Source organism: Myxine glutinosa, chromosome 3 (assembly GCF_964187855.1).
Source record: "Myxine glutinosa chromosome 3, kmMyxGlut1.1, whole genome shotgun sequence".
NCBI classification, from domain to species: domain Eukaryota; kingdom Metazoa; phylum Chordata; class Myxini; order Myxiniformes; family Myxinidae; genus Myxine; species Myxine glutinosa.
This window is the reverse complement of record NC_136263.1, coordinates 93,768,625-93,778,405: the sequence shown is the minus strand read 5'-3', so window position 1 is coordinate 93,778,405 and position 9,781 is coordinate 93,768,625. Positions and strand designations below refer to the sequence as shown.

Here is a 9,781-nt window from a genome sequence, read left to right as displayed (position 1 = left end):
CTGGAGTTTTTTTTTCAGAAGTTGCTGGTTGCTGGAGGACCGGAGGGGAGTGAGGGAAGACTTCAAATTAATTTAGTTATTCCATATTATTACTCCACGACTTTGCTGTTTTACTATCTAAAACGGTCACCATTTAAATTAAATAATAAATAAAGTACAGTATGTGTACTTCCTATACCAGGTGTTGGCTTAATGGTTAAGGTGGCTTGAGATCCCAGGATCTTGACATTGAGCTTGAGCCCCTGTCAAGCCGTTGAATTAACACCAGGTGGGTTGACTCAGCCTGTCATCCTTCCGAGGTCGGCAAATTGAGTACCAGCTTATTGAGATGAATAGCCGGGTGTTGGCTTAGCGGTTAGCGTGCCGGCTTGGGATCCTCGGATCCTGGGTTCGAATCCTCATTGATCGCTGAATTAACACCAGGAGGGTTGACTCAGCCTGTCATCCTTCCGAGGTCGGCATAATTGAGTACCAGCTTATTGAGATGAATAGCCGGGTGTTGGCTTAGCGGTTAGCGTGCCGGCTTGGGATCCTCGGATCCTGGGTTCGAATCCTCGTTGATCGCTGAATTAACACCAGGAGGGTTGACTCAGCCTGTCATCCTTCCGAGGTCGGCAAATTGAGTACCAGCTCACTGGTAATTCCCTGTGTGTCGCAAGAGGCGACCAACAGGGTTGGGAGCAGGAAGGGCATCCGACCATAAAACATTGGTTCAAAAAAGGGACCAGTCTGTGGGGAAAAATGGCCACTAAAGGCGGTCCTTATTGAGATGAATGACCCATCTCGAAATCAAGGAAACTGCTTTGGCAGCCCCATGCACCTATCGGAAGATGCAAAAAGAGGAGTCTTCTTGTTCTTCCTCTATGGGCGCCCGCGAGCGCGAAGCTACGTAACTTCCGGTTAGTGCACCCTTCCGGACAAGTCACGTGATTGTATGCGTTGAAAACAAACCACAAAAGGGCACGTGTTACAGCTTACTTCCGGTAGTCTCGCCCTCACCTATATTTACTTATTGTACCGCTCATCTTTTCTCCCGAGTTCCAAGTTTCTTCTCTTACTCCGGTATTTATGAACTTCAATTTTTTGCAAGTTTTGGGGTTCCAGGATATCCTTCGACGATTTATTAATGAATGCATTATTTATTCCTCAGCGTAATTGGTACAGCCTGCAGGTGTCATTTTATGTCCAAGTTCCATTATGAGTTTCCCAACTTGCCTTTTCTTTCGCTTCTTTACCACGAAGGTGCGCACCGGTACTGGAACTTGTGAACGACATTTTCGAGCGGTGAATTCAAACGGGATGTGTCTTTTTGAGCTGGAACGTTTCATCACAGGTCCGAAAACCTTTATAACTGAGGAGACGTTGACTCCACCCTCACCTTGCTATGCACGTAACCTTAATTTGCAATGTGATGTGACGACCTAATGGCACGTTTTAATTGAAACGAAACTGATTCAAAGCATGAATCTCAACGCATTGTGTTTGTACGACGGAGTGTTTGTATGGAGCACTTCGTGTTTGAAGACGAGAACGTCCTATCACGTGTCGAGTCGAGCGAGGGAGGAGCCTTCAGGGGGGCAGAAGCCTTCAGATGAGCAGAAGAAGCCTTCAGAGGAGGAGGAGCCTTCAGAGGAGGGTGAGCCTTCGCCTTTCAGAGGGGGAGGACCTTTCAGAGGGGGAGGACCTTTCAGAGGGGTAGGACCTTTCAGAGGGGTAGGACCTTTCAGAGGGGTAGGACCTTTCAGAGGGGTAGGACCTTTCAGAGGGGTAGGACCTTTCAGAGGGGTAGGACCTTTCAGAGGGGTAGGACCTTTCAGAGGGGTAGGACCTTTCAGAGGGGTAGGACCTTTCAGAGGGGTAGGACCTTTCAGAGGGGTAGGACCTTTCAGAGGGGTAGGACCTTTCAGAGGGGTAGGACCTTTCAGAGGGGTAGGACCTTTCAGAGGGGTAGGACCTTTCAGAGGGGTAGGACCTTTCAGAGGGGGAGGACCTTTCAGAGGGGGAGGACCTTTCAGAGGGGGAGGACCTTTCAGAGGGGGAGGACCTTTCAGAGGGGGAGGAGCCGGTTTGTGTGACGTGTGCGGGAATCTCGGAGTAACGACATGGCGGCGCACACCGTTGTAGTGGTGACGGAGCGAGGATAGACTCGGAGCGGTCAAACAGACGTGGGTAGTCGGTGTAAAACAGAAGGGAAGGGGACAGGTCAGGAAAGGTAGATTTGCCGTCGGCCTGCGAGGCGGGTGGGTAGCTTCGCGTTGTTTGTGAAGTATCGTGGCTTGGACTAGAAAAGGGAAAGTGGAGGATTTGGGTCGAGGGCTCGAGGCAGCGATAAAGAGAAGTGTATTCGTAGCAGAGCGAGTTGGGGGCGGTAGAGCTGGTGAAAGACGAAGGATACGTGTGTGGAAGAGCGAGCGGGTGCCGAGGTTTAGTGTGGTGACAGCGCGCTGACATGGCGCTCCTCTGCGCCGAAGACGCGATGGACGAGGGCGACGGAGACCTCTCTGACTGGCATCTGCCCGTGGCCTTTACGAATAAACGGCACATCGAAAAGATGGAAGGCTGCAAGGCCTTGGCGCAGGCTTGGCGGATGAAGGACAGGGTAACGATGGGGCGGGGGCGGTTGTGGGATTGTGTTGGGGTTCGGGGGTCGAGGAGGGGGCACTTGGGTTATGGTGGGGAACAGAATCGCTGAGGGGAAATATAATGGGAGGAGGAGGGCTGGGGTCGAGGAGGGGGAGCATGTTGTATGTTGTGATGGCGAAAGAGAGAGGTGCGAGTGTGGCCCGCACTGTACGTACTGTACGGTGCATGTGCTTGGGGTTGACGGCATGTCATTGTCATCGCAAGCAGCACAGCATGCTGTTTCACCCACCCATTGTGCTTGTTTCTCTGTCCAGACACCCCGCCCTTGCTAATTCTGTCTCAAAATGGCAATGGGGATGCGGACACATATGTTCGGATCATCCCAACATGCAGTTAACCGATGCCGGCTTTACCTTTATAGCTCTTGGGCTGGTTCGTTGCATTGGTCCCATACCCTTTTCTAGGGGGTGGTAACTGCACGGGTTGGAAAGGGATCAATGGAATGCATTGAGTGGTTTGCCATTACCTTCCAGTCTCTGTAGTGAGGGCACGAATTTGTAATTTGTTCAGAGAGCCGGTGATAGCTCGCCTACCCTTTATGAAAGACATCTTGGAATCTTTCATGTCCAGCCGGTAGTCGGTTCCATTATACGGATGGCACACTCACTGATGCAATGCCCTGCCTGAGAAATACCAGGGAGGCAGTTTGCATTTGGGTCAGGATTAAAAACCAGACAAGACAACTCAAAAGTGAGTTGTTGTGCCTTTACTCCTGAGTTATTCGGCTAGTCCTTTAGCTCTTGGCGTGTATGGCAAAACATGCATGACCTCGTTTTATTATATAAATATGTTTTAGGCTGGTTAAAATTTTTTTCCCTGTTTATCATCGCTTTTTTTCAAAAAAGTGGGTAGGGAGGGAGGGTTTTTTTTTTTTTTTTTTTTTTTCAGAGTGAAATTTTAATGGATTATTCAACGCACAATATGTTTTTTTCTTAAATATACTTGATCGGACATACATGATGAATCATGTTATGATTTCTAAACTAGTAAACCTTCGTATGTACGCACTGATACGATTCAAATAAAGAAACCTATGTCACATCGAGTTCTGTTTACTTTTAATATTTGCTGATACATATAACAATGGTGGACCAAAACTTTGGCTTTTAAGAATAATGTCTGGTTGCCATACATGTATCTATCAGCAGCTATTGCGATAGCATTCATACATATTTGACTAGAATTCCTCGCCACGAAATATCACTTCATGGTACCGGTACATGCACATTGAGCAGTTTGGCAGACATGTAAGAGGACATAAACCACATCAAAAGGATGTCTGGTTCGCATTTATACATCTATCAGCAGCTACTGCTATTATAGCACTCATAGATGTATCTATCTATCAGCAGCTACTGCTATTATAGCACTCTCAGATGCATCTATCTATCAGCAGCTACTGCTATTATAGCACTCATAGATGTATCTATCTATCAGCAGCTACTGCTATTATAGCAATCATAGATGTATCTATCTATCAGCAGCTACTGCTATTATAGCAATCATAGATGTATCTATATATCAGCAGCTATTGGTATTATAGCACTCATAGATGTATCTATCTATCAGCAGCTACTGCTATTATAGCAATCATAGATGTATCTATATATCAGCAGCTATTGGTATTATAGCACTCATAGATGTATCTATATATCAGCAGCTACTGCTATTATAGCAATCATAGATGTATCTATATATCAGCAGCTATTGGTATTATAGCACTCATAGATGTATCTATCTATCAGCAGCTACTGCTATTATAGCACTCTCAGATGCATCTATCTATCAGCAGCTACTGCTATTATAGCACTCATAGATGTATCTATCTATCAGCAGCTACTGCTATTATAGCAATCATAGATGTATCTATCTATCAGCAGCTACTGCTATTATAGCACTCATAGATGTATCTATATATCAGCAGCTACTGCTATTATAGCACTCACAGATGTATCTATCTATCAGCAGCTACTGCTATTATAGCACTCATAGATGTATCTATCTATCAGCAGCTACTGCAATGATAGCACTCAGATGTATCTATATATCAGCAGCTACTGCTATTATAGCACTCATAGATGTATCTATATATCAGCAGCTACTGCTATTAGAGCACTCATCGATGTATCTATATATCAGCAGCTACTGCTATTATAGCACTCATACATGTATCTATATATCAGCAGCTACTGCTATTATAGCACTCATAGATGTATCTATCTATCTATCAGCAGCTACTGCTATTATAGCACTCATAGATGTATCTATCTATCAGCAGCTACTGCTATTATAGCACTCATAGATGTATCTATATGTCAGCAGCTACTGCTATTATAGCACTCATAGATGTATCTATATATCAGCAGCTACTGCTATTATAGCACTCATAGATGTATCTGTATATCAGCAGCTACTGCTATTATAGCACTCAAAGATGTATCTATATATCAGCAGCTACTGCTATTATAGCACTCATAGATGTATCTATCTATCAGCAGCTACTGCTATTATAGCACTCATAGATGTATCTATCTATCTATCAGCAGCTACTGCTATTATAGCACTCATAGATGTATCTATATGTCAGCAGCTACTGCTATTATAGCACTCATAGATGTATCTATATATCAGCAGCTACTGCTATTATAGCACTCATAGATGTATCTGTATATCAGCAGCTACTGCTATTATCGCACTCAAAGATGTATCTATATATCAGCAGCTACTGCTATTATAGCACTCGTAGATTGCTCCAATCGGCTCTTCAGATCATGTGCTTGTTGAAGTGGACATCTCTCTGACCATTCTCAGAGAGCCTGCTCAGCGTCGACGAGTCTGGCATTTCACTCAGGCCAACTGACACGGTCTTCAAGCAGCCATCAATCATCTGGACTGGTCTCCCATCTCTACCGCCTCTGACATCAACTCATCCTGGGAATTCTTCCAAAGTAAATTGCTCTCTCTCATGCACAGATTTATCCCATCTCGTCTTCAGTTGTCATACCCTTCCTCCCGTCCTTGGTACACGGAATCCTGTGGTGAGACTATTGCCCAGAAACAACTTGCTTTCGTCTCCTGGAAAGCAAATCCAACGGAAGGAAATCTCATTTCCTTTCACAAAGCCCGAAACAAGTGTGTGTCCACCCTCAGGAGAGCCAGGAAACGATATCTCTCCGTTCTCAGGACCGAACTCTCTTATCTGTCTCCCTCTTCCAAATCCTGGTGGCATCTGGTCAAATCTGTTTCTGGTGTTTGTTCCCCCTCCATCCCCTCCATCACCTCAAATGGCCACACGGCTGACTCCACACGTGAAAAAGCTGAATGCCTCAACTCTGTGTTTGCCTCTAAATCTTGTGTCCAAAACCCATCCCTCTCTGTACCCACGGTACCCAGTCGTACCCAGTTGCTCCTGGACTCTGTGTCCTTTCCTCCTGACAAGGTGGAAAAGTTTGTCAACCTTCGACTCTGATTCTGCAACTGGACCTGACGGCATCAGCCCACGGGTCCTAAAATCCTGTTCTTCCGCTCTTTCACTCCCTCTCTTTCACTCCCTCTCTCTGTTCTCTTCCTCTCTTTTGCTCAAGGTCATCTTCCATCTCCTTGGAAATCTGCCAACATCACCACTTTGCACAAAAAGGTGCAAAAACAGATCCCTGCAACTACAGACCAATCAGCCTTCTCCCAATTATCAGCAAAGTCATGGCATCCATCATTGCTTCAGATATGAAATCTTTCCTCTTCTCCAATGGCTTGATCTCTGATCATCAATTTGGTTTCAGACCTGGACACTCTACTCTGGACATGCTGCTTCTGCTTTCTCAACAATGGATGGAGGTCCTCAATGCCAAACAGGAAATTAGAGCAGTCTCCCTTGACATATCACGTGCCTTCGATACGGTCTGGCACCCCGCTCTGCTCACCAAACTCTCCTCTTTTGGTATCCATGGAAATCTCCACGCATGGCTGGCGGACTTCCTCTCTAGTCGTAGTCAACGTGTGGCCCTGAATGGGTTTCTCTCATCTCCTCTTCCTGTTCAGGCTGGAGTTCCCCAAGGCAGTGTTCTGGGCCCTGTGCTTTTTCTGGTCTTCATCAATGATCTCTCTGACTCTCTTGAAAATCCTCTCTATCTCTTTGCTGATGACTCTACTCTCTGTCGGTCCATTCTTCATCCCTCAGATCGGCAGTCTGCAGCCTCCTCACTCTCTGCAGACCTGGACAAAATCACAGACTGGGCAAACAAGTGGAACATGTCTTTCAATCCTGACAAATCTCACACTCTTACGATGTCTCTCCGAAAAGACCGACTGGACAACCCTCCCATCCACTTTCTGAATAATCCTCTCCAAGAAGTTCTGTCACTCAAGCTTTTGGGTCTCACTATCTGCCATGATCTTTCCTGGGAAAACCACATTTCAAATCTGGCCTCCAAAGCCAGTCGCCGACTGGGCATCCTCCGTCGTGCGAAGTCCTTCCTTGGCACACCTGAGCTCCTCACCACGTACAAGGCTTTCACCCGCAGCTCAATGGAATACTGCTCTCCCCTCTGGGCTGGTGCTCCTGCCTCACCTAGCTCGTCTTCACGCTGTTGAAACCAAAGCATTCAGAATCATTGGAATCTCCCGCGATGAAGCTAACTCCAAGGGCCTCTCACTCACTCACCGCAGGCAGGTTGGTGGACTTTCCGTCTTCTACCGACTCCTCTCTGGCCTTGCCCCCCCAGCTCTCTCTGGGCTCTGTCCCGCAAATATTCCTCCAGGTCGCACAAGATCTGCCTGCAACCCTCTTATGGTTAAACTGCCAAAATCAAGACTCTCTGCTCACCTTCACTCCTTCATTCCTCTTTTCTCCCGCCTCTGGAACAAACTCCCTCACTCTCTTCAATCCCACTCCACCCTCCAGGTCTTTAAAACAGCTGTTCACCACCATCTCTTATCTTCCCCCATCCAAAACCTTGATCTTTTCTACCCCCGCTAATTTCACCCCAATTCCACTTTTTTGAAATACCAACTTCAGTCCTTGAACTCCTTGGTGTTATGTTTTGTACTTCTCCCTCCCCACTCCCCCCCTTCCCACGCCTCCTCCCCCCAGGCCCTCTCCTTTCCACGCATCTCCCTGCTCTCGGATGTTGTGTTTCTGTGCTTCCCCATCTCTCCCCATCTTGTCTTCCGCTCCCTCTTTTTTTATGTTTTGTTTGTCTGGTTGATTTGTTTGTGAGATAAATGTTAGCTCTTTCGAGCCTCGATTCAGTATACAAAAAAAAAGAAGAAAAAAAAAAAAGATGTATCTATCAGCAGCGACTGCTGTTATAGCACTCATAGATGTATCTATCTATCAGCAGCTACTGCTATTATAGCACTCATAGATGTATCTATCTATCAGCAGCTACTGCTATTATAGCACTCATAGATGTATCTATATATCAGCAGCTACTGCTATTATAGCACTCATAGATGTATCTATATATCAGCAGCTACTGCTATTATTGCACTCATCGATGTATCTATATATCAGCAGCTACTGCTATTATAGCACTCATAGATGTATCTATCTATCAGCAGCTACTGCTATTATAGCACTCATAGATGTATCTGTCTATCAGCATCTCATGCTATTATAGCACTCATAGATGTATCTATCTATCAGCTGCTACTGCTATTATAGCACTCATAGATGTATCTATCTATCAGCAGCTACTGCTATTATAGCACTCATAGATGTATCTATCTATCAGCAGCTACTGCTATTATAGCACTCATAGATGTATCTATATATCAGCAGCTACTGCTATTATAGCACTCATAGATGTATCTATATATCAGCAGCTACTGCTATTATAGCACTCATAGATGTATCTATATATCAGCAGCTACTGCTATTATTGCACTCATCGATGTATCTATATATCAGCAGCTACTGCTATTATAGCACTCATAGATGTATCTATCTATCAGCAGCTACTGCTATTATAGCACTCATAGATGTATCTGTCTATCAGCATCTCATGCTATTATAGCACTCATAGATGTATCTATCTATCAGCTGCTACTGCTATTATAGCACTCGTAGTTGTATCTATCTATCAGCAGCTACTGCTATTATAGCACTCATAGATGTATCTATCTATCAGCAGCTACTGCTATTATAGCACTCATAGATGTATCTGTCTATCAGCAGCTGCTGCTATTATAGCACTCATAGATGTATCTATATATCAGCAGCTACTGCTATTATAGCACTCATCGTTGTATCTATATATCAGCAGCTACTGCTATTATTGCACTCATAAAAAAAAAAAAAAAACCACCTTTAGAGGCCATTTTCCCCCGCAAGCGGGGGTTGGCCTTTTTCGGGGACCGTGGTTGTTGTTGTTTTTTGGTACCCTTTTTGAAGCAATGTTTTACGGCCGGATGCCCTTCCTGCCGCCAACCCTTTTTGTCGCCTTTTTACGACAAACAGGGAATTACCAGTGAACTGGTACTTAATTTGCCGACCTCGGAAGGATGACAGGCTGAGTCAACCCCCCCTGGCGTTAATTCAGCAATCGACCGGGATTCGCACCCAGGATCCTAGGATCCTAAGCTGGCACCTTAGCCACTAGCCCAACACCAGGGTTGCACTTGCACTCATAGATGTATCTATATATCAGCAGCTACTGCTATTATAGCACTTATAGATGTATCTCTATATCAGCAGCTACTGCTATTATAGCACTCATAGATGTATCTATATATCAGCAGCTACTGCTATTATAGCACTCATAGATGTATCTATATATCAGCAGCTATTGGTATTATAGCACTCATAGATGTATCTATCTATCAGCAGCTACTGCTATTATAGCACTCATAGATGTATCTATCTATCAGCAGCTACTGCTATTATAGCACTCATAGATGTATCGATATATCAGCAGCTACTGCTATTATAGCACTCATAGATGTATCTATATATCAGCTGCTATTGCTATAATAGCACTCATGGATGTATCTATCTATCAGCAGCTACTGGTATTATAGCACTCATAGATGTATCTGTCTATCAGCAGCTACTGCTATTATAGCACTCATAGATGTATCTATCTATCATCAGCTACTGCTATTATAGCACTCATAGGTGTATCTATCTATCAGCAGCTAC

At 45.0% G+C, this 9,781-nt stretch overlaps 1 protein-coding gene across 7 annotated transcripts in view; it reads left to right on the top strand.

The window, feature by feature from the left end:
• Window positions 1-2,072: 2,072 nt before the first annotated feature.
• RPTOR (regulatory associated protein of MTOR complex 1) overlaps window positions 2,073-9,781 on the top strand; it is a 301,256-nt gene continuing 293,547 nt past the window's right edge. For 5 of the 7 annotated variants that reach the window (XR_010983689.2, XM_068110470.2, XM_068110468.2 and 2 more), the window contains exon 1: window positions 2,077-2,599. Coding sequence is in view for 6 of the 7 variants with exons in the window: in XM_068110470.2 (XP_067966571.1) it covers window positions 2,450-2,599 (150 nt within the window). In the remaining variant the exon portion in view is untranslated. Of the gene's footprint in view, window positions 2,600-9,781 lie in introns of all 7 variants that reach the window. The other 2 variants (XM_068110472.2, XM_068110471.2) reach the window with 2 other exon arrangements.